At 39.3% G+C, this 26,960-nt stretch overlaps 1 protein-coding gene across 1 annotated transcript; it reads left to right on the top strand.

Annotated features, from left to right (window-relative positions):
• Window positions 1-26,824, top strand: LOC141903130 (uncharacterized). The gene is made up of 10 exons (XM_074791104.1): window positions 1-131; window positions 1,657-1,676; window positions 5,103-5,168; window positions 15,024-15,079; window positions 18,273-18,351; window positions 18,707-18,865; window positions 19,477-21,790; window positions 21,879-21,996; window positions 22,167-22,383; window positions 22,659-26,824. Coding segments are annotated over exons 1-10 (3,855 nt in total). The 5' UTR covers window positions 1-129; the 3' UTR covers window positions 23,483-26,824.
• The last annotated feature ends 136 nt before the right edge of the window (window positions 26,825-26,960 follow it).

Here is a 26,960-nt window from a genome sequence, read left to right as displayed (position 1 = left end):
AGATAAAGCTACATCATCGCCATCATCGTCGTCCGAGCCTTCCACCCCGAAAACCAGTGGCGCCACCACACCTACGAGCCCGAAACTTGAAGAAATGTCTCTTCAAACATCCATGGATATAAACAAAGAATGTAAGTGTGATTGAGCAGTGTCCGGTCGCATGCGATGATTCACGCCGTTGGTCTCTTATATCCCTCTCAAAATATCACGTGTGTTTAGTTAGAAAATGCTTAGTTTTTCTATGAATTATGCATGGTTTTAACCAGCGCCACCAGCGACTAGTAGCTTTAGACACATTCTATATCGTTTGAATACTGGCCAATGTCTCGTCGCTTCTGTCTCATTGAAATAAAGTTTTCGATAATATCACTCGTGAGTTGCTCATACTGAAACTGACTTGAGGAGAGAATCCCACAATGATAATAAAAAGTCCGAAAATGAAACTTCGAGATAGTAGTTTATTTCAACGTTATTCCTGAAGATGACTATTAGGATATAGTCGCAACGTTGAAATAAACTACTATCTCGAAGTTTCATTTTCGGACTTTTTATTATCATTGTGGGATTCTCTCCTCATCGCGTCAACACGGATATTGTGTTCTACCTATCGTGATGAAACTGACTTGCTTCACGAATCAAACCGTCGGTAGTATTCAGTGTTTCACTGCTGAGACTCGATGTTTGTTCAGCATCTAAATAAATATTCATTAATATAAGATTGCTAACCGTTTTAATTAGTGAGAGGAATGTAGACATCGCTTAAACTACCGCGGGTCTGGAAATTAGTTTGTTTAATCAATCTTGAATTCAGTTTACTTCAAGGTTGAATCAAATTTTCAGCCCTGTATTTAGCCAACATTTACGCGGCAATATCAGTTACATATGCGGTGTTGAATTAAGTCGTTTGAAATGCCGATCAGAAAAAAAATCAGCGGATAATATTATGCGAAATATTCGAAACGAATTCAAAAAAATTCTTTTAAATAACGTGATACAGTATATGAATGATGAATATTGTAAATACGAGGATGAATTTGATTTTTGGGTAGAAAATCAAGCCCAGAAAATCAAACATTCCCACGTTTCCGGTATTTTTAAGACCTCGCTATGTTGTATATTATCAAGCCATATCTCTATACGGTACACTTGAACGTGAACCTCTGATAAACCGTACGTGCAGCACCAATTTCCTTGTTACAGGTGCTTAGGGTTAACTTTCAATAATGAGAAAAGTATAGCTACTAACGAACATATGTTAGAATTACTAGTCTTACCCCAACATAATGTTTTTCCTCATTCACAAATATTTCGCTATCCGACCAGTAAAATTCACGCTTCGTTAAAATTTTGGCGGAATTAAATAAGTGTTTTGAAAATCCCGCCCGTGTCATCTGCAGTTTTTAGATTTCTAAAATCGAAGCTTGATATTCAAATTCTTTGCTTTGCTTCATAAATCTAAGGTCTGCGCTAATAAAATCATTTGCCAACCTCTTTCGATCAAAGGATTTAAGATATTTTCGTTGCCGTAAATCCCGATATTTGAATTAGTTTTATCAGTAATCTTTCAGCATCCACTTTTTAAAGCACGGCCATTTTGATTTTTTTTTGTACTGGATTTTGCATGACGTTTCTTGTTTGTTTTTATGTTTATTTAAGGAATACTCAATCGGCTGAAGGTAACTATATGAAATTCTATATAACATATATGCCCTGTGAATATTAATCAAATAGGTACTAATCCCCCATAATCATCAACCCATAGTCATTTTTCTAGTATGATGATAATAAAATTATCAAAATTCAACCTTTTTTCATAAATATCCATTTTCCTACACGCACCAAACTAAGAAATTCACTAGAATATATGAAATATTTTAGAAATAATGATACTGATATCTCGGGGGATTGCGGTAACCTTTTAAAGGTGCACAGGTATCAGTAGCATTATGATGGGTCTATTGTCTATTCTGCTAGAGTTGCTTTCCACTTCTATCCATACGGTGTATCATTTTACCCAGCCGTGGTCAAATGATGTCCGGTGGTCACTTCATAACTAACCGTGGTCTGATGGTGTAAGAACTCCCTCCCCTCTGATCTGAAATTGATGTTTATTTGGTAAACGTGGTGTCGGGATGTTCCCTTCCCTTCTATAACTACTCCAGAAACCAAATCAGATAATCTATGCATGGAAACATTCACCACCAAACCTTACAAACAGCCGCACGTTTTGACCATTGATTTAAATGGTATTTGCACATTATATTATTATTTACCGAAATCAGTCCTGGCTTCGACCAAAAGAGGGCAGCACATTACATATCCGGCGTCATAATTTAGCTTCTTTTTGTAGATCTTTTAGAGGTTTGATCCTCGGAAGATTGAAATTCAAATTTTATACAGATATTAAATGAATAATGCTATGAAATGCCATATCTTACATATTCAACTTGTAGAATCTAGGAACAGACTGCGTTCTGTATTCCTTAACATTGTTCATTTCTGATCATAAGTTTATTTACGATGTATTTTTTGTTGATTTGAAATTATTCAGGAATGAAGCAGAGTGTTGATATTCATTGTAAACCGATGCTGTCATCGCAGGTTTCAGGTTTGCTTTCAGCTATTTACGAATGAGTTGTAATGTCGCCTCAAATATTTGTCACCAAAAGAGGTTCCTAATTTCCATTTTTTAGCTCGAGTCAAAACAAAAAACTGTCGACTTTCAAAACTTATAACAATGATTTCTTCAAGATAATGTATTGTCATAAGAATGTTTATTAAGGTGACGTTATGAGGCAACATGAAGACTTTATTCATGAAGACTTTATTCTAATATTTGCGTTTAAAAATGTGTTCCTAACAGTTAAAAATTTTAGATTTTCGATTGTTTTTTTTGTGTGAATTTTCTGTGAATAGTTTCAATGAGCTCGAGATGAATGTCTCGCGGTCATTTAAGCCGTTATTTTGAGTGTTATGGTTTTTAATTTTACAGTTCACAAGTTTGTTGTCGAGGAGTTTTAGCAAATCTCAATGCGCCAGTCGGCTTACTGGCGTATCTTAAATGAAAATAACCCGGCCCCGCTCTTAGAACGGCTTTGTTGCTATTGTCAAACGCGCGATTCTTTCGTGAAAAGATTTTTTTGAGAAAAAAAAGTTTACGCTTTCGGCTACGATTTCTATTATACGTAACCTTACATGATAAAGCGCGCGTACTCGAAAGAAAGAACGTTTTTTTTTCCGTAGAGAAAAGATGCAACAGTGTTCGAGTTTAATTAAGCATCATCTTATTACGACAATGACCTGAAGGGTTTGATCACGGCAGCGCGCGCTAGTGAACCCGGGTTGCGGTTCTATTGTGCGTTGCGGGAAGCCGCGATTATTGCCCGTTGTTTACTCGTACGAAGTGGTGAACCAAAAAGTTTCATCTCGTCGGAGCCCGGGCCGGATCACCTGCTGGGTCAGGCCGGCTGCGCGGTTCAATTTAACGACCCGGCCAATTTCTACGCGATTTAATCAGCTATTTTACCGGCTATAACGTTTAACAATGCGAATACACCTGAGCGTAAACGGCCCCCAAGCGGGAACCGCGCGAACCTGTTGATCGTATTTCATCTGTTGAGATGATTTCTCGACTCTCAGTCGTTATACGATGACAGACCCCGGGAGGAGGTTCGAGTTCGAGCATACGATCGCAAACATGTAACATATGTTTCGGCGGTCGGCCACCGATACGGCGAAAAAATCATAATGGTTTTTTTTTCACCGGGTGGTCACAAAGCTCTCTAGAAATATCAGTCATTAGAATTACGCGATACCAGCTGCTCAAATTTACCGTCCGCGCGTTTTAAGTATTTCTCATAGATAATGCGACCATTCTATTCAATTATGTTCCGTCCAAAAAATAAAGGTTAGAATGACGACGATTCCACTTGCAATCACAAACATCATGATTAATCAAAATGCTAGGTTCGATTGTTCTGGGTTTTGAAGCTGTTGCCTCTACGATATTTATAATATGAATAGGGGAATGGATGGGATTTTTTGATCGTGTGAATTTCAAGTAAACCTAAATCTTAATATCTAAAATCTGTGAATTTAATCTTGTTTTCGAACCCGTTATAATTTCAACTTGATCTGGTTCAAGGATATTAACAATACACTTCCTATTTGACATTATCGTTTATATATGAAAACTATAGTCCGTTCATGACCTGAGTGACTGTATTGGTTTTTGTCTCGTAGTCCAAATATGATTAGGGCTTATATTTAACTGTTTTTATCTGTGAGATATACACACGACCTTGTTGGATATGACAGAAGTTCGCAGGCATTGTCTATACGTATAGTCTAGCATATACATTGCATTTCATTCAGTTTTCAGAAAGTCATGTTCCAACCGATAAATGTCATTTTTGAAATAAACGCAAGTGAGGCCATAGGCCATACTGTCATAGAGAATATATTGGAATTATTGGATTCGGATGCCTGCTATTTCTGGATTGTTTGTTCTACGTTGTCACATCTGTATTAAGTCATAATAAATCAGCATTCTTCGCTAGAGTGTTATAATCATAAGGACTTACAGAAATAGTGAACTCTGACATAGAAAGCACAACGTCCAGCGCGTGCGATAGAACACAAGTGAAAATATCGTATTTTTTTTTCAAATACCGCATTAGATATAATTTTCATCGATACATACCATACAGAGTCAAAAACTATGGACTAATTAGTAAGAGGAAGTGCCCGGCAATACCAGCAGAAAATCAAAACCTATCCGGATATTATCGATATTTACTGACGAAATCGAATGTTTGAAATTTATGTTTTCACATCCGTAGCATTTAAGTACGTTCACTTCAGTATATCGGATTCATAATATGTATTCGTATAAGAAACGTTGAGTGGATAATAATGCCTGCTTTAATGGTGGAATTGTTCAATGTAAGCCTGGTTGACATAGGCTACGCCGGGAAAGGTAATTCCTCATTAGAATAAGATACTGGCATTTTCTAGCATTATTCATTATTACATCAGATTGATACGTGAGATGTTCTGAATTCAATAACTGTTGCTGACGTTAATTTCTTATATCATTTCAGCGTTGAAACGGAAGTTGATGCTAAGACGTTCCGTCAATGAGTTAGTCGACCAGGGAATCTATCCGCGTAAGTAAAATGTTCTTATTTCAACGAGGGATGTTAACACTAATAACTCATAGAGACTGATTGATATTGATTGCAGTATTTCAGAGTTAATGAGTAAAAAACCCACAACTGGGCTCAGTTTCACGAAAAAGTTTTAGCCTAAATGGTTAAGTTTGAATTGTTGTCCGCATTGAAAACATGAAGTAACCAATGGCAATTACACCAAAAATTTGAGTTAAACTTTTTTGTGAAACTGAGCCCTGATGATATAAGTTTATTCTGATTGTTTCTGAACTTCATTATCAGTGAAACGAGAAAAACGATTTTTTAAATTTCAATCTTACTGAAATGGCCTCTATTCATTTTTTTCTCATATTATCTTCGACATTATTTATCTAATTGGTCATCAGTTTGATGCTGTGAAGTAGCTGTTCATTTCATTCCGTCGCGCTCAGATTTCTATTATTTAAAAGTCGGACAAAAAGGCTAGCACCGATCTACGACTTGATGTACGATCTGCTCGAACAATTCACGTGTTATCGCGTGAACCGCGGTGTGTAATTATCAAATTATCAAAGCGGGATCTGGTCTGGTTGTAAAATACTGATTTCGTGAAATGACCCTCAATCTGGTCAGTGACAAGCATATGTTTAGCATTCAATAGTGCCGTCTGTTCACGTGACAATCGATGCATTGGTCGTTGAATGTGAAATCCAAAAAACCATCATATTCAGAAATTTAAACAAGATTCAGCGTGAAGCCGTTGATTACTGCTTCCTTTTATTGGTACATTTTCTTTCATAATTTCATTGAAATGTATTCAAAACATTTCCGCTTGTTTCACCGATATTTGTATGGTTCAGCTTTTGTTGTTTTAGAGAGACTTTCGTCCCCTAATTTCTTCCGCGGTTACGACGAAATTCCAATGTGCTCGGAACAATTCATCTCTATTTAAGCCATGATCGTACGAGCATTATTGGTCGGGCCATGGATTCTAAAACGTAGGGACGTGAAACGAAAAACGCCGCCTTTGATCTCCCCTGTAGCATCCGAGCTAGATCCGTTTTAGAGTCCATGGTCCGGACAAATTTAGCGAGTTTACCCCGAGATACACATTTCAATCGCAGCAATTATTCTAACACTTCCGTAGCTTATCTCGATATCAGATTCACGTCTCGTGTTTTCAAGTGTCGCCGGATTAGCTACGATTCACCGAACACTTTAAGAATCTCGACTCGTCGTCGGATCATGTTTTTCGTGATACGGTTCTCGGTTTTCGAGACGGCGCGACTGAAGCTCTCGAGATGCGATGATAAGTTCACGAAATAAAGACGATTAATAGTAATTATATCAACTCGCGCGAAGCACGCGTCGAGATGACCGGTGGTCATTATCTCAGTGAATTAATGGAATTGACCACTGGTCAGCGGAAAGAACGATATGGTTGACCATTCGAACAATAGAACGATAGCCATTAAGTTGACCATCGGTCACTAAATGGTAAATCGACACGCTAGTTGCCACGTGTTGTGTTTTGTTCGTCGTGTTCTTTGTAAAAATTGTATCCGCACAAAATCGGTTCTCAATTAAAGCTTGACCGCGTCGTAAAGACGTCCAGTTTCCAACCAGTCGGCCCTAAATCACTAGCCACATCGGTCCTTCTGATAACTTATCTCATTTTCGACTATAAGATGTCCACACAATGCTTATGATGACATATCCCCGGTCAGAATTTTCTGAAAATGGATTTTACTCAGAAGACCAAGGATATTATTCATGTTTGGAGGTTTTATCATATTATGTTTCAACAACCAGTTGTTGCAGGTTAGTCAATCCGTGCTCTTACTATATCTTACAGTGGAATCGGTTTTAGGTTCAAGAGCTTGCTAATGAATAATTTTAGGTTTTGGAGAAGTTGAGTTTGCGTTAACACTTTCAGTTTACAGGTATGGTATGACTTGTTGTATAATTAGTTAGGTGCGCGAGGGCAAAAGTTCATTTTCATTGATTGATACCAGAAGCGTCTGCTACAATGTTATTGAATGATTGTGTAGACTAAGCAAAACTCGATTAGAGAAATTTTCAATATCAATTTGCCTCGATATGCAAAGTGACAGATGAGTTGATATGATTAGAATCACTACTAGTCTAGCCATGGCATTAGTTAACCATGATATAATAGCTAATATACCTATTACATTCACCAAATCTTTAGAAAATATGTTCTGAGAATCATCGTTTTCATGGATGACCTTGAGATTATGTGACCTCGAGATACAAGCAGGCAGATTTCAGTACAATACTAAGCGTTCAGACGGTTTATTTTCAAAATTAAGTGTGCTGCTTACTTGCTGCTTTGCGACAACAATATCAAACATGTTGGATATCTGCTTCAACGAAGAAAGTGACAAATGTGATTGAAATATAACACTGGTGTACTTGTCGCTCAAACATTTCATTTTCCCATAAAATTTCACGGCAACTTGACATTTTTAGTGAGGGGGGGGTATACGTACCCCCTGCACCCTCCCCCTTGGATCCACTCCTGTATTGATTGATACGTTTGACACTCATTACATTCATGGCCTTGACGGTTGCAGTATTTTTCCCAATGCCGGCTTTCCCAGTACCAAACTGTACCAAACTTCACATGAGTTATGATTTATGAAATATTGCTCCAGTACAATGTCTAATAGATAATACCTGGTTCATACCATAAAACAAAATCATCAGGCCTCGATGTTGCCTCGAATGACTTTATGGGAAACTGTAGCGGGAGTAATATATACATATGAATCATGTGTGCAGTTGTTTTTTGCCGAAGGTTGCGTTTTGTTACAGACTTCGCTATTACATGTTTCACGTCAAGACAATAAGTCGTTTACAAGATTAGATTCTCGTGATGTAAACGAAAAGTTTATCAAACATTGGCAATCATTCGAATTTATGCGCAGCGGTTCCGAACTACATCGAACAGCGGTTTCCGCTGCGCTTGAAAAAAACATTTCAACAAGTTGTTTTAGTTTTTTCTTTTCGAATGGCCTTCGAAATGATAAATATTTTTTGTGAAAACATTTCAGTTCTTTTATCTGAAAAGATAACTATCTCGTAGTCTGCAACAAAGCCGTAAACAACAATCGGACATGACAGTTCATCTTTTCTCAAAGATTACAACGTTCCATATCGACGCGGCCCGAAGGTAAAAAAAGCCTGAAGTTTTGCTTACCTTTGGGCGGGGGCGAATATCGGCCCATTTTCCGTCCTTCGGCTCCATACGTTCGTCTTCTGTCCTACGATCGGGAAAAACCAGACTAAGACCAGACTAAGCAAACTGTTTCGAACGTTGTGCGTAAGATTTTGTTTTGGGCTCTTTTCAACTTTTCGTGCCAGGTGATGTACGGATATCTTTATCGTCGTATTTTTTATTTTGTGCGGCAGTCGTGCGAGCGTACGAGGGGCGGGCTGCATTTTCATAATCTCGTTCGAGCACAATGCCAGATTTTTTGCGGCGAGAAAGATTCCGTGTCCATTGTACGGAATTAATACGTTCGCCGGGGACGCAACAAAGCCGAGCTTACATAATAATGAAAACGCGTGTCATTGAGGTCGGGTCAATCCGCAAATTAACCATTGCATCTGCTCGAATTGAGACGCGTATATACGACCGTCCAACCGACTCGGGTCTCCGTTACTAGGGACGTTTCACCGGCAACCGGTGTGATTGTTGTCGTCATACAGCGTCATCTGCTTCGTCTCGATCCACCTGTGGTTTTTTTCCGGTCCGCGCGACGAAGGACGCAATCATCTCGACGAGTCATGACTTTGTACACTTCCGCGATGACTATGCACGACGCGTGTGTCGTGTAAGTCGCGGGTCGAGTCTCGTGTTTTTGTTTGAAGTGGTCGAGATGTGGGAAAGTTGCGACCTTTTTTCATTATACCCGATGCGTTGAAGCGTTTGTTGTTGTTATTATTGAGGTCGGTTCGACTCTTCAGTTTTGATTATTGATGGTGACGTTCATTATTCTATTTGACATGAATTATTGATTAGTTTTGGGCGGCTACGCGCGTGGCGTGGAGTCACATGCCCCGATCGCTAACCATTCATCCACGCGACGCTCGTAACTTTTTTGTCGTTTTTTATTAACCGCATAATTCGATTACGCGACACGACTTCGTCAGTCATTACGGCGTAACAAGATTGATGACTCTCGCGTAACAACAATGAATTAGATGAAACACTCAATCTCTCATAGTCCTTTCAGAATGACTCTATCAAACTCATCTACAAGTATCTCATCACATTCTTCATCATTCTAGAAAAGAATCAGGGAAAACTCAGGAAAATTTGAAAATGGCAGAAAGTTGCCGCCCTGGAAAGCATTTGAACCTTATATCTTTTTGTCATATCATTAATTCTAGATACTTCATGGATAGAAAATTTAAGTGACCCAAATTTTGCTCATAAAAAGACCTCTTTCTAGTCTGAGATCACCTGGCTGCAGACACCTGCCGAGTTAGGACTGTGATGTGATGGGTGTAGGATAACCAGGTTTATTGTGTGGCATGTGAACAAGATGGATTACCCCTCTGTATTAACTCTTAATCCAGGTTACAGAATCACCCAGCGTTTCATTATCTTCATCTTTCTGAAGGTTGTATATATGATGTGGAAGGGCATATCGTAACATCTTCAATTTATTGAATGCTATTTTCATTATTGAACTAAAATATTCACAAGTAACACATATAGTGGCAAATCAATGCCAGTCAACTTGGTCTAGAATCACTGCTCTGAACATCATACATTTTGTTCAAAATTTTCTTGAGGGGCTCCTAAAACCCCTTAAGGACTTTGAGTCTACGCGTTCATGTACCAGGCCTCAGGTTTTTTGCCCCCTATTCAAAATTCCCTAGATCTACCCCTGATTTTGTGGCAGTCACAAACTGAAATTTCACTCGTGCCGGCGCAAATATATTTGTATTCAAGAAATTGCGAGCAGGTTTTCATATTTCAGGACTGATGAATAATTCGATTATTCTCGTTCCAAACAAAGAGTCTTTCCCGAGTTTTGTGAAATAAGATTTTCTCAATAATTGTTCGTCATTACGAGCGTGAATACAATGTAACCAGACAGGCATGCACTGCGACGCACACCGCGACGCACACCGCGACGCACACCGCATTACGTTTAAATTGTTTACGGTCCGTTTTATAATCCTTTATGGAATTTACGCTAGTCAAATTCATCGTCGTTGTCGGCGTTTGGTCAGACGCGAGTCGCGACCGCCGCGGAAACTTTCCGATTAATTACGAGTTTCTATTCAACGACGGAATACTCCGAGGCACACGGGGACACGAGGCGTGTGCGCCTCGAATACTCGGCACACGCATTACATCACGGTTGTTTACGCGTATGGTGCACAGCGTGTATTTCCGGATATATATCGCTGCGATCCCGCGCACGCTGCATAAAAAGTTCCGGCGGGCCGCACTTCCTCGTAAGCGAAGTGGGCCGCGTATTTGAATAGAAGTGGCCCGTTTATTGTTGCCGTGTCAATGACGCTGCAGCGCATTGTCCTAGCGACATCGTACACATATGCTGTGTTGGTTTTTCTGTGCGGTTTTATTAGGGCACCTCACGTGCGGGGTCTTGTGTAACGATGACTCAATAGTACTCACATGTTCGTTACTAGGCTTCGAGGGTGTAATATTTCGCGACCGCGAACTGCTTCGGGCGTCGGTTAAGACGGCCGGTCGCGTACGGGCCATTGTCGATAAAAAAATTGTCGAGCTCGCCCCCCTGTAACGTCGTTACGGTATATTTACAAAAGAAGTTTCAGTTCAGAACTCAATGATCTCTTCATTAATTTTTAATACGTGTATCATAACCATTCACACCAAATAACAAAGATAGAAAATATCAAAAATGAAATAATGTTTTTGTTGAAGTGTTTCTCGGGGTGTGACGATGTTAATCACTGTGTTAAAGGTTTATGACGTTTAACAAATTACATTTAGATATGTGCAATGAATAGACTTTTTGCGCAGTCACAAAAATTGTACGAGCTATCCCATCATAATCATCATTTGTAATAAGAAGTAAACTTACCTTTAATGTGAAAACTAACAATTTGAATGATATTCCTAGAGTCGTCTAGTAGCGAACGTTTACACAGATATCCTCGAGAAGTAATTCGTAGATAGAGTTTCTGATAATTACGATAATTTATCGGTCTTGAAAACCATCGCTTTCTCGATATTGTCAAGACGAATCAATATCGTTGAAATCATTTATCTTTCATATGCCTGCTGAATTCATTATCTCTTGAGTTTTTTAAAGTTTTTTATTCTTGAATGACATGATTCACCTGCTTTCCTAGAAGTATCCAGTCACTTCGAGTAGTGATGTATTGAATGAGTGAGTGTATGATTCTATTACAGTGAGAACATCTCAATCTCATGAAATCGCCGGTTTTTTTCTAACTCAAAAATTCGATAGATATGATCTATCGAAGAAAATCTGCGTTTTTTTCAATCACTTCATAAACATTGTTGATCCATTCTCAAACGACAGTTCAGCGTTCTTCAGTTTTTATTGCAATAGATATATTTGACGATCTCATCAAATGATTGAATAAACACCGTATTGAGCAGAAGTAAAATCCAGTAAAGTGCTTTGAAATCTTTTGAAAAGTATTTCATTCACTGCAGGAACTTGTAATCCAGAAGTTACCATTGAACCTAGTTGAAACTTCCTTCCCAGCAGAAGACTCGTGCCGCCACCGCCGATGATGTGACGTGACATGTCGTGGTAACTCCTGAGATCTTCTGCCGATATATTGCGGTAACATCCAACTCAGTCCCCATACGACAGCAAACTAAACCACACTGTCTTACAAACCATTTGTAACCATTTGTGATTCCTGCCCATTTCCTGTTTATAGCAGGTGTCCGTCTGCTAGGTGAGTCTTTATCATACACGGGTCCTGACAATTTATGGCAGGTTGTGCCCTCCTCATCTCAACTGCGATGAATGAAGGGGGCCAGCGAATGTTACCGTGTCAGTCAGACTAAGCCTTATATAGTCGGAATCAGTCCTCATTTTAATGTGAAAGCTGCTGAGCTACTCCCGTTTCGTAGTCGGTGTTATCTAATTTGTTCTCGGTCGTCACATGATGACATATTATCATCGACAGGTGGCAGGGATAACTTTCTACATGTACAAAACATTTCTTCAGCCGTTCGTTCGTTCGTTCCCTGGTGTGAAATTTGCATGAAAACAACCTCGTACATTCTCTTACACTCGTCGTAACAGTAAAAGTGATCAGCAGATCGACCGTGGCCATTTTCTCTGTCTATTCTGATTTTGTGACATTTCAATCTCTTTTTTTAATATCTTACAAACTTCTAGACCTCGTTCGATGGTTATGAAGAAGTACTGATTGTAGGCTATAGGTCTATATGCTGTCAACTTGTCATCGGTAATGTGATAGCCAACACATTGCAGCGATGTTCTAGGCTTTTGCGTTGCCCTCGAGATGACTGGAATTGAGGATACGTGGCCATGTTTAGAAGAATTTAGAAAATAAAGTAATCTTTTTAAAAATTTCACTGGAACAGTTTCAATTTCAGGCCCCAATGCCTGACATGTATCTCTTACATATAAACTATGGTTGATGGCGTTTGTAAATTGATACAAAGTTTTACGACTTTCGAAATCCATTTAGAAATGATATTATCTTATAACATCTCTGGATACAAGGAGATTTAATAGATTTAAACTGATCCGATGTAAACCATAAAATTCAGTGGAATCTGCCTAAAATCTAATGTTAGCGAAGGTTGAAGTCTGGATGAGGATTGAGCTGTTCGTCGTCGTCGGAATGCCTTCGCGTAACCTCAAATATGCGTCAAAATTCTACATGAAACTTGCTAACCAACAATTCGAGGGCACAATTGACAATTCAATGTTTCACTACTGTGTTTGTAAGACGTGTAAACGTGTTTTTCATCCGTGTTTTCGAGCGAAATTCGAAATAAAAGCGAACAGTTTCTTCGTGTTATACGTAGAGAATACTGTTCTAAAAGCAGCTTTTGGTCTTCGGGTCGAATCGACGAATTTACGAACTCGAAAATCTGACTTTAGCGAAGGTAATCGATGGACTGATGGCGATGGTCGCGATCGGAATCGCGAGATATCGTCGTATTTCGCGACGTTTTCGAGCCAGTTTTCGCCGTCTCTATCAACGTTTCAGCTGTCCTTTTATCTCTAACAGTTGTATCTGACGTTTTATTGGTGACGTTTGCACAAACTGCTCCAAAGTGTACTTAGAAGGCTGATTTTGAGAGTAAGGGGTGGGTGTACATGTTGGCTGTCTATCACTAACTTGGTTGGAGGTTGAACACATTGTCTGGACCACAAATCATTCTGCAGACTCACACCAACAGGTGGAGATTAAACTATTCTTCTAATCCACTCTTTGAGTGCCAATTGACAGCATTTTTGCATATAAACTCCATGTTAATTTGAATGCTAATTTGCCAAACCAGGTGCCTGCAAGTTTGCCTCAGTTGCGAGTCAGATCCGATCGCGACAAGATGGAGACCTTGGTCACACACATGATGCCGTGCCCGGGCCACAATTTCATGGACCACGGACTGGCCCGTGTGCTGCCAAATATGAGAGTTTTAGTGCGACATGTTGCGCAAAACAGCAGTGATTTAGGCATTCATCGCGAGCCGCACTTGTTCAAAAAGACTCGTCGAATCGCTCCTATCGTACGTGCTAAACCGAATTCGCAGGTCCAGTACGCCAAAATTGCACCACAGCTTAGAGAAGGTAGGCTTTCAGTTTTATTTCATTGATTTCGCTCGTCGCAGTCGGTTGTTTGTTTACGATTCACTGGCGCGAGTTTTTGAATAGTTCACTACTCCGGATTGCTTCCACGATTGTCTCAATGAATAGAATTTGTCTTCGAGTTCAGTTTATACCGTGTTCATTTCACCGGTGATTTAGAGAAGATTTCTTTTCTTCGCAAGGTTTCATGCTTTTAATCGCATTTCGATATCGTTGGTTTAAACTCCCGGAGTTTTGTTTTGTCGGCGCGAATTCTATTGTCGATACTCATCCTAACGTATTCATTCATAACAGGTCCATCTAAGTCGAGGTGGTCCACATTCCAACAGGTGAAATTCGGATATTCCCGACTTTCCTTCGGGTTTGATGCGTTGTTTTATACAGAGTTAATTAGAATGGTTTTGATATTTTTGCCAAATTAGAATAAATGAACGGTAAATTTTTGTTAAAATGATGTTTTTATCTCTATGAACTATGAAATCGTCTTAGGTGTCAGGATTGGAATTCATACTCGCAGGTTCAACATGTATTAGTTTGTACTTAGTTTTAGTGCATAACGAAACATTTTGACAACATTTCACTCATTTAGGACCAAAGATATGTCGTAATTTGTCGGGTTCAAAAAATGGCTTCATTCGTTAATGTACAACGCGAATAAATGTGAAAATCAGGCATATTTGGAATTTCGTCACCTTGAGACCTAGAAACGCAGATCTCTTCGGAGAGTTTGCTTTGGCCTGGCGTGAAGATAGCTCATTACAATTCATGTCATTGACACTGGGTCAGCTCTATCATTAGCATAATAGCCGAAACGAGCGCGACTCGTTTGCGCTCGGGTCGACGATCGCCCAGGTGTTTTGCGGTGACGGCCGATTTTTTTTACGGGGCCGGTCGAGAGAGAGAAAAACTCGTTTGGGGTAAAAAATGAACCCGATGCTGCCGTATAGTGGAACAGATTTTTTTCGTTGATCTCGAGTGCGTTCTTGTCATTGTTGTTTTTTCTTGTGTATTGTAGCTTTGAAGACACCACCTGCGTTTGCGGAACAAAGACGTCAGCTCGAGCGTGCCAAGGTAACGTTTACATTTACGCAATTGCCCGTTCTCTTTTTTTTTCTTTAAATGGTTGTTGTTGTTGCCCGATATAAATGACTAAACACACGACTGCCTGCCTGCCTGCCTGCCTGCCTCGCGCTCATTCTAGTTTCTTCGGTGTGATTTTTTCTAAGTATCTTTTTGCTGTCAGTATCTGCCACATGCTGATAAAGCCCAATGGGATGGATATACATAAGATTGTTATTATCGATATGAAGATATATATATATATATATATATATATATATATATATATATATATATATATATATATATATATATATTATAATATATTATAGCCCCTGACTCCAAAATGGCTCTAACATCCTACAAAACATCTAAAACATGCACATGGATAATTCAGTTAAAATGTCTGGTGAAAATGTCTGGTTTAAAACGCTGTAGTGAGATCGTAAAAAATGTCATAAGTTTTTCGAATCCTCGATAAGAATTTCGGAACATCAGTTCGTAATTTTGATTTGTCAGAGTCTGTACGAACCATTCTCACGTTCTCTCACGATACCGGGTGAAGGTTAACAACGAACTATTAATAACAAATGTTTGGTTATTATCTGAAAACGAGTGAAGATGATGCGTGGCTGCTGTCACTTGAAAACTCCTACATGGGGTATTAACCAGGGGGAATATTCGTTATATATCGCGTGCAAACGGCATGCATATCATCGTTTTGATGTAAGTGGGTAGTAGGAGGCCGAGATTGGGTATGCCATTAACATGGCCGCGCGATGTTCTCAAATTGATGAAACATGGGTCGATTTCGGTTTTAAAGCACCCTAATGTTTGTCTGAAATCGGGTTTTAGTTTTGACCTTCGATTATTGCGGGGTAACTACAGTTTTCCGTCTGCCAAAAACCACATCCATTTGTTTAATGCGCGTTCCCATGATATTAGTTACATCTTGTATCCTAAATCGAGTCCATGGTTACCCCTTGTACTGGTTGTTGGAAGAAAAATACATGTTGCTGGGATTAGTTATGTTGAATAACGAGTTGTTTCCGCTAAAACATCGCAAATTTGATGCATAGACGAAATAAAAATGGGGAAAAACAATTGGAAATTGAGAAAGAAATGTTAATTGAAGTTAAACACCTGTAGATGTTTCATTATCCAACCGCAATTAAATCTGAACCTTAGAATGAAAAGATTCAGTTAAATCGCTTTTGGCGATTGCGGTTTTATTCAGCTTCGACAAAAAAGCTGATTTTTATCACGTATTGTTCGTATTACGCGAATAATCTGATATTGCCTGTAATACGCCTGTAATACGCTTACAATTGACGACCAATTGCTGATAAGCGATTGCGATACGATTGTAGTTTTCGAGATCTCGAGATCGTTCGGTTATTGTGTCGTATGAATTGTTGGAGAGGATTCTTCACTCGTCGAGTGAATGCTCGACAGATGATGGCAATGCTTGAAAACAGGTGCTTGACAGCGTTTTTGACACGATTTCTTGCGCAGATTTTTTACACTTTTTGTCATTATTACGAGAAATAGAAAACATTTCATCGTCAAAGTTAATGAATAATAGATTATGATCATGTTAGTGATGGCAGTAATTTTTTCATATTCCGAATGTCCTCTTCTTAAAACCAATGTGTCAATATCTGTATTGCATTCAGTTAATCTTCGGAATGAAATTTTAGAAATAGAAGTGAATTCTTTGAAATCCTGACACGATGCTAAATTTATAAAGTTTTAGAGAGTTTCTTCTCGAGATAAAACATACTCCACTTTCAGTATGCTGCCACGTCAAGGTTTGGTTTGATTCCACCACTTGCCTTGATTTAAGTTTCTAATAAGAAAACATAGGAAAGAATGATCATCTTCTAACTTAGCGAAATCAGAAATGTCTTGTGTCCTGTCCCGATGGTTTCATTTTAAATTTTAGTATTCGAACAAAAAATCTAGTACACTCTGGGAGGTGGGAGGGATACCGAAGCATCACCAAAATCAATCCCTGTCACTAGATTCACCTTAAATGAACTAAATATTGTGTGTATATCGTTGAATTTCTGTTGAATTTTGTGAAATGTTTGCTACATTCATAAAGCGTTCATAATGTACACGTTAGAAGCGGTGCTTCTGGCATAAAAAAAAAGAAACAAATCTGATTCAGCCACTTAACCACTTGCTTTCCACAGTAACCATAACAATTGGTCGCTTCTCAAAAAACTCATGAACAGGTTGCCAGGGAAATTCATATGCAAATTAAAACTAAGCGTTTAGATGATTGGTCCAAGTTTTTCGGCGACAAGGCGTGTCTGGAAATTGCGCGGTAGCCAATCGGGATATAGACGCGAATAGCCCCGCCTGGCTCAATTTTTTACCGCTGCACAATTGAATAGCCAGCTGGCCCTTAGACTCAGGACACATAATATCCCCATTTGGTTATTGTTTGCGGGAACAAAGTCAGTTTAAATTGACATGATCTTTATCAATGTTTGTAGCGTGTCTTAAAATGAACCACAATGGATCTTATTTAATTTTATGAGATTAAGAGTCTATTCTGTGAACCGAGTTATAACTACCTCTTAGAACATTATGAAATCTCTATATGACTGACATCTATAGGCGCTTTTTTTATCATATTCAATTAACTGTGATTTCCAGCTGCCCGTGTGCCAGTTTCGATATGATTTATTCTGAATTTTTATGTCGGTCTTTGCAGTTTTTTAAAGAAATTTGCTTTGAAAGTAATGTTGGTGCCATGAAGACTTTTTTCACCGGCTTCCTATAGATTTATCGTGACCTAGATTTATATTTCTTGCTTTTGATACAAGATTTCAAAAGATTAAATAGCCATTACTCGGTGAACCATCTGCCTACAGGAGGAGTTTTTGCATTGCGAATCATTTGTAAATTTAAAATACCAAAAATATTGTATAAGAAACAATGAAAAAGTATTACTAATTCATGAAAAGTATGCTATCCTGAATCAGTGGTTTTCACCCCAATTGCGTTGACTCAGTGATTCAAAGTTCCTAGTAACCTCATTAGAAATACCAGCGATTCTTTGTTTTATGTTATGGCTAGTCATGTTATGGCTAGTCAGGGCTTTCCCTTTCCTATGAGTCTTCCTGGCAGTGAAATGTGGACTTATATTCTCAGATGGAAATGTAACAATTTCTCTTTATTTCATTTTTTGTAGACTGGCGATCTTCTACGTCATAAGATCCAACAGAGACCTGATAGACAGGCTTTAGTAGACCAGAATATACTCACAGAGGGTAAGCCTCCCACCTATCACCAATGAGAAAGAGTTCTAATATCCATCTACAACCCCTATCATTAAATGCCTTCCTTACCTAAGTACTGAATAATTGACATTCATGAAAATTCAGAAATCATTTTTGTGCGAATTTGTTTGTAGAAAATTTCTGTTGAGGCTTAATTGAACGTAAAATGATAAAGATTAATGACTCTACTTTTATCAGCGCGTTTAATATCCTCATGAAAAATTTGTATTTTACGGTCGGAAGTTTTCCATTCCTAATGATGAAAAATGTCTTCTCTTCGAATAAAAGGAAATTTAATGTGAAGATATTCAACACGATGTTGAAGATATTTCGTTTCGTTTTTCAGAATCGAACGCACATCCATCGATAGCCGATAAACAACGATTGCTAAAGAGAGCTCGATTATTGGACGGATTAAACGATCGTTTATCACATCGTCCCGGACCGTTAGAACTCGTCGAAGCAAACGTTTTACCATCAAATGAATTAGCAGATGCTATTAAAGGTTTGTCGATTTTTCCTCTGCTGCCAAACCTGACCTGACTACCACTACTATTGCCTGAACTGACTACCACTACTCTAACCTGAACTGACTACCACTACTATTACCTGACCTGACTACCACTACTATTACCTGACCTGACTACCATTACTATTTGAGAATAGTTACTACTCTTCTGAGATCTCAATTTTTATGAAAATATTCAAAATACTCTCAAAATCAGAAAGTTCAAGTTAAACTACTATTTTTGATGTAAAACTACTGTTAGTTGTGAGAACTACTCCAAAATGTAAATACCAGGTAGTGAGATGTGCTCTGCATGCCCTGTCATTTACCCTGATTAATTCCTGAAAGTGCTGGAGATAATTTGAAAATTTGAAAATTCCGCCCAGTGTGTAAAAAATAGCAAACCACTGTAGTGCATCTACACAGGTGCTGCCATCTTGTAATGGATATAAAAACTGATTATTAATAACATCAGTACACAGCGATGCGGTGAATTAACAAAATCCATCACTGAATCATTCACCGCACTGCGGTTTTAGTCTTACTTTTCACATAATTTCGCAATCATTGAATTGTGCTTTAACTCGTAAATGTTCGCTATTTTACAGACGGTAAGGTTCACTACAATCGTACATGCGAGGGCGAAGACCCGCAACGTAAAGATCTACACTTTCTGTTCGACGAAGAGAGCATCAGCGACAGCGCACCTTCGCCGTCACAAGTCGAAGATGGGGACCAGTCACAAGCCAGCCAGACATGGACGTCAGTTCCATCACCACCCGACATCAAACCATTCCTTCCTACGACGACGACGACGAGTCACGCGACTGTTTTCCCACGTGTGGCACAACCACCCGTCTCATTTCCCGGACAGACGTCACCCATACACAACACGACAGCTGCCGCAGCTGCAGCTACCAGTTTGGTGGCCTCCCAAAATAACAACATCGGACTGTTCTTCTCTCAACCTTCGACATCATTCTCAACTCCGTCGCCGACGAATAGCATCGGAAGCATCTCGAGCGTGAGCAGCACGTCGTCTTCGAAAAACGGCTCGTTGTGCGGCGCGAGCGCGAAACTGTCGTCATCGTCGGCGTCGAAGGTGAAGAAATCGAAGTTGAAGAGTTCGGCGTCGAAAGCTAAAGTGATTAAATTCCACGAGTATAAAGGACCACCGAGCGCCGTGAAGAATCAGCAGAACGATACCGATCAGAACGGCACTCCTTATCACATTCTGTTGCAGCAGCAGCAGTTGTTTTTGCAGTGGCAGTTGGAAATGCAGCAGAAACAGTTGCAGCCGTTTTCCGTGTTCCCGACGAACAGCAATAACCAACAACAACCGATGCAATCAGTAACTCCGGTCCCACGCGTACCGACACCACCTCAGCAGTTGATAACCGGGGTCGTTAAAGTTGAGAAACAAATGTCACCTCCACCAGCCCCGCCTTTACCACCACCTCCACCCCCTCCGCTGCCACCGCCGGTCACTTCGAAATCAACCAGCGCGCCCGAGAAGACCTCGTCATCCGGTTCAACGACCACGACTACGAAATCAAGTTCCCGCAGTCAGGCGGCTTCGAATTATGTTCCGTTAGCTGTGCTACCGGCGAATTTAGAAGAGCTGAAAGTGGCCGATCTACGCGGAGAATTGAAAATACGTAATCTACCAGTGTCCGGTCCGAAACCGCAGTTGATCGCGCGACTAAAACCATTCGTTGAAAAGGCGGCCGCCAGCAAGGAAGCGTCGAATCTATCTCCGGCTGCTTCTGTTACGATGACGTTGACAACCGAGACGAACACCGTCTCTACGAGCGTTTCATCGATGCCGAATATGGGAACGATTCTCAACATTCAACCAGTCACCCCTCAATCCGTACCGCCTAATGACGATACAGTGATGAGCGTCATAGGCGGTACCTCTCCCCCGCCTTCACCAGCTTTATCCGATTTGAATAGTTCTATATCGGGACCGGTGACCCCGGAGAGTATGGACATCGGACCGAGTTTCAATGGAATCTCGAATAATCTGAAAAATCAATTCAGTTTTAACATGATTTCATCGTCTAACGCGATAGCGACAGACGCGGCAAGCGTGAGCAGCATCGGGAGCACGAGTACTGTCAGTTCACTCGATCATCATCAACAGCAGCAGCAGCAGCAGCAGCAGCAGCAGCAGCAGTTACTGCAGAAATCACAGACGAATTTACATCAACAACAACAACAAGTTCTTGACCAGCGACCATCGTCTGCCGTCCCGATGGACGTCGATATCTCGCAACAGCCGATCACATCGGTGAATATCGTAAACACGATCCCGATGGATTTGAATTCGAGTTTGAATCTGAATCAGGGAACGCAGACGTCGCACGGAATGACGGGGATCACCGTGAAACCGATTACTCACGAGGAACTCGTACGAATACAACAGAAACAGATCGAAGAGTTGCAACGACAATTGCAGCAATCGCAGTTACAACTGGCGGCGGCCGCTCAACACAGTCAACAACAGATATTCCTGAAACCGGGACAAACTCAGATCATTACTCAACCGGGACAACAACCGTTACTGATACAAGCTACCGGACAACCTCAGACGACGACGATGCAGCCGGCTCCGCAAACCGTCATTCCATCTCCGCCTCTTATTCCGACAAATATTTCATTGACTGCCGCCACATCGACTGCAACGCCACCGACTAACGATAATCAGGTCAAGGCTGTTTACGATGGCGGAAGTCTTCACGAGAGTCTGAATTTCGGTGGCCAGACGAAGATTTTGTCGTTGTCTCCGCTTGGTAATAACGGACAGTTTATCGGTCATATCGTCACTTCTCCTCCAAAAAACGATTTCACAACAAACGACGTAATAAAGAAACCACGCGCTAACACTGTTCCGATTAACGGCGTCATTAATACATCCAGGTATTCATTTTTTTCATCAGGAAATAATCTTTTCATAGCTATTTGTTTTTTATGCATAGATTTTCATTTATGAATGTCACTATTTCAGAGCGTCGTCGACATCAGTGCCGACTTCACCCGTCAAAAATTCCAATGGCTTCTTTTTCCCGCCAACATTTCCGATGAAAGATCCCCCGAAATATGACGAAGCGATGAAAACAAAACAGGTATGACAGAAACGCTTGTAAAGATTTGGGCCTCTTTCATTTGATTGAAACTTGTTCTCTCCCTCATTCCGTTGCTCAATACGCCATATTTGGTTGGCCCAGCAACGTATGAAACCAGATCCATAGCTTTCAAAGGTGATTTGTAGAAATTTTGTTTTTGAAATTTATAGCAAAAACATCTGAAGACTCAACAGATCGTGCAGCAGTTGCAGGCAGCGACTTCTGATCAGCCACAATCAGTAGCGGCATCTACTGGCACTACGACGATCAACAATGTCAGCACATTCCTGGCTGCCCTGTCCAATAATCAACTCGGTAATTTGAGTCCAATGATTGGTAAATCTCAAGCTATGGACGACGTACTTGAAATACTCATTAAAAATGGAGGTATGTTTCCGTGACTACAGCTACGATTTGAGAGTAGTTTAAGAGCTTGACTATTCCCGAAAATATCAAAATACTCAAAAGAATAATTTCTAGTTCATTTTCAATTGAATTAACACTATTTTTTGTATCAAATTACTCTCATTCTTGGTTGAAACTAGTATAATTAGAGTTATCAGGTAGTCAGACCTGTATTCCTTTGTAAGTTCTTTGAAAATATTGATGCTTGTCTGGTTTTAGATGAAATTTTTCAATGTTGTCTTATCGATATTTTGTAGAACTGCCATCTTCGGCTCTAGATACACCGAAAACACCATTATCCGGTACGAATACGTCGAGTGCGCCGACGTTCACGATATCATTTCCAAATCACGTCACGAGTTCTACGGCCAACATTATCAATAACAACCAACCGGTTTCAAGAAGTTCTTCATCGACGGCGACTCTAACTACAGACGTTTCAAAAACTATACCAACTGCGATGTTGATTCCGCAACAGAACGGCTACGCAACTCGCAATGTCACTGTCGTCGGTATCAAGAAAGAGCCTCCGCCGCCGTTGAAAATAAGCGCTCAAATCGCCGCCCCTGGCAGTCCGAGTAGCGAGCTGAACGCGTTGATCGCCGATAACTTGCCGCCGGGCAACGATATGGAATTCATGACGATGGACTGGTCGGGCGATAATTCAAATCTCGAATCGTTAGGTTTATCGCAAACATCGAATCATAACCACGGACAAACGTTGACCGTGCCTCATCAGAACTGTAACAGTAACAGCAGCGCGACGAGTACGAACAGCGGTAGCAGCGTTCACGGTTCCGAACCGAATTTGAATTCGCTCGCGATCGAACAAGAGAACCAGACGACGATGAACATCGATATATCCGATTGGTTGGACGTAATAATGCCGAGCACGAGCAGCGGTTTGACGCCGCTGTTAGCGAACGCTCCCGTATCGTTCCCGTCGGATCCGATATTGACTCCGAAACCGCAGGAGATTCTCGATATTTTCAATATGGACGAATCGGACTTCAGCACGCCGACCGACGTATCAAGCGGAATCAGTTGGGAGAAAATGGTTGAATCACTGTCGAAGACTTAACGCTATAACGGACATTAGAATAGATTTCTCGGTGTACAACGAACAATCCAGAAATTATCTGTGAACAATATGTGATAAAGTGTCCGTGTTTGATAGTTTGCGGTTTCTTCTTATTTCTGTCGACGTGTGTTGTGTGAATGTGTGTAAATACAAGATTGATACGGTGCTATAGTGACCTAGTTTCTCTATTATCGAGACCACCGATCGTTACTATCGTCTATCGTTATAACCATACTGAGATCGAAAGGACCAAATCTTTATGAAATGAGTTGATATAAGTGAGAATGATGATTTAGGAGTACTTAGCAGTTACCCTTTGATGCTGTAGACTTCGAAAGATCAGTAGAAGTGTCTAGTTTGAATAGATAGTTATCTGTACTTTCAAGTCTGAAACTCACTAAAACATGAATCACAAGGTATGACCATGAATACACTCATCATCTGTATGTATATATCTATACATATATATGGTTATTTAACATAAAAACAAAGAGATAAAGGCACTTCGAATTGATGTACTTACCTTAAATGTCTGAATGTGTGAGCATAGATGAATATTGTATTATATTAGAAATCAGATTGCTGGAATTCCATTGTCGATTAGTAGGAAAATTTATTTTGAGAATCTTGCTAATCTAGATATGATTTAGTTACGGTATCTTCAAACGAAAATGATTGTTTTTCATAGGCACGTATAGATACTGTAAGTGCTGTATATGGACTAATGCTGTGATAAAACTCTTGAGTCTAGGATATCTACGAACATTTTATGAAAAAAAAACTGATCAATGGAAATACGCTTTCTTCATGCGACGATGGAACAAGAATTTCTTCTCTACTTGTTTTGTACATATACAATAACATATGTGTAGATATTGTTTCTTTTCTTCTCCAACCCTCGAGAGTTCAAATATATTATTCAATGTGTTGTTGATTTTTGTGTGGATTTGAACTGTCCCTTACCCCTAAAACCTGCCTCGATGAATTGTCATCCAGGTTCACGTGTAAAATAGCCTGCTTATTCAGCCTGAGTGCAACTATGTTTGTTGTTAGTACAGAGCTTTATAGCAAGGTTCCGGTAAAATGATTGCAGTTCTATCTAATCAATACGGTCATGATATGTTTGTGCGTTTTTTTTTTCTTTTAAGTCTAAAAGCATTATTTGATAGCGGCGAGAAAATATTTGAAAGCTTGCAGCTATTAATGGTGTAATATATACTGAAAATTCCATTCTGAGCCCTGCGAATTCTACAATACCTTGTTCTTCTGGAAACAACAAAAACTAGAATCATTTTTTCTTCAATTCAAACGAGGGAGTTGTGCGATAGTAAATTCGTGATGTATTGGAAGTGACAAGGTATCGAGGCTTCGAGGGCTATCAGAGCTAACGTGGTTTATTCCTGAAACATGAAAGGGTCCATTTTATTCTAATTGTATTGCCTGCTCTCGATGCGAGCGAAAATAAATTCGGACCATTTAGTATGAATATTATAATAACTGATATTATGAATGAATAGTAATTATAATAATCATAGTAATATTGATAACAATATTGATATATTACTCTAAGTATATCGTACGTCGGAAGTAGAACATAGAAAACAGAAATAACTACTTAAAATGTGTTTATCTGTTTTTGTCGTTGTGAGGAATTGGGACCATCTTCGTGTGTGTTACGTTTTGTAGGTAAAGCGGAAAATGAATAATATTCCGCATTAGATGATAATAATAATCGCGGATGTCGAGTCAAACGCGAGTTGTCAATTCGAATGATATTCAGGCGACTCGTTATGAAGATATTCCGAAGATTACTGATGAAATAGAAAATAAGAATTGTCACGGTGATTTTTAAAGGCGCGAAGAGGAAGTTATCTATATGCAATGTCCGTCGTACATGATGGCCAAAACTTGCTCAAATACAGGTTGTTTAGGTAAAGGAGAATACTCTCATAAACTAATGCAACATACCTATTCATAAACGTAATTCAGGATAAAAGTTTGGGTTGAATTTTTATATACCAACGAGATGATCGAATAGACACATATTTGCATCGGATTCATACTGTTTTCTATAGAATGAAATCATTTTCTTTTGAAAGATTTTGTAAATAAAGCGTTGAAAGCACTACTTGTATTAAATTATTGAGACTTGCATCGCGTCTTGTTTCGAGAGGAAACTTTAAATAGTTGAGTAGTCGCAGCAAGAGATTTTTGAATCGAATTCCGTTCAATTTTTCAGCTTTCAATTTGTCATGTTTATACGCCTTATAAATAGAAACACTTAGATGTTGTCACCTATCCTTCTTCTTACTCGGTGAAAACAAGAATTGTTGCTCAAGTGACACGCTGTGCTACGTAACTGCTGTCTACGATATATACCATACAAATGTAATTTATCTGTGCGAAATTATTGTCCTAAAATGGTGCATATGAATGAAGTTCTTATCTTGGTGGAGAGAGCTATCTAGCAATTGATATCACTTAGATTTGAAAATGATGATAAAGATTATTGGTTTAAAGTTTCAAGTCCACATGATTTATGAAAATGGCTTGCAAATGAAGATTTTGACAATTCATTACTGTTATTGGCACTCTATAATTCTGATGCAAGAGTTAAGCTTGTAATTAGATTATTTAACAGTCTTTGGATGTCTAGCTTTATCATATATATATCGTCGTTTTGCGCACATGCATCCTCATTGAAGTTTTTTTGTCTTTATTCAAAAAATCCCGGCCCTTGCATATAATAGTGTATAGCTTATCATGTAAATCTGTATAAATGCGAACTAATAATCTTTTTTTGCTGTATTTAAAGATGTGCTTACTCGACACTCGAGTTTTTGTAAAAAAGAATATTTTGCCATTTAAAGACAGTTCGTTCTGTTGAAAGCAAGTTAACTGCCTTCAGTAACATTGCTCTAATTCGATACCAGCTTCCTGAAATATTTACTTTCCTGAAGGAATTACATTCTTGGCAGAAACGTCAGAATTCATCAGATTTAGTGGGTTAGAATTGAATAATTATGGCTGTAGGACATGGAAGAATAGATCTTTCCAGTCACAGAATCGTTTTGTTAGATTTCTTCTCACTGATTGTTCTTATGACACTGTTTTCTTTGATCTTCAAATGATGTAAATACACATAGTAATTATAATATAGAGGAAGCTTGTGTCTGATAAAAAATTGAAAAAAAAAAACAGTAATCCTAGCTTTCAGCGTATACAAGTGTGGCAATTTATTTTTGTAGTAAAGAGTTTGCTCTGTGTTTATCCTGTGTCAGTCTCTGACGTTTTGTATAGTGACCACTGGAGCAATGTTATTGATAATAAATAATGATTAATGTGTGCTTTGAAAGCATATTGTATTTAAAACAATTGTCTTAGTTGTTTTTGGTTCTTTTCCCATTCATCATAGGACAGATGGATAATCAGTTCCCCTTCTACGAAGAACAGATGGATACAAATCTTAAAAGAAAAA

Source organism: Tubulanus polymorphus, chromosome 4 (assembly GCF_964204645.1).
Source record: "Tubulanus polymorphus chromosome 4, tnTubPoly1.2, whole genome shotgun sequence".
NCBI lineage: Eukaryota > Metazoa > Nemertea > Palaeonemertea > Tubulaniformes > Tubulanidae > Tubulanus > Tubulanus polymorphus.
Note: the sequence above shows the minus strand (reverse complement) of the source record. Positions and strands in the feature narration are given on the sequence as shown.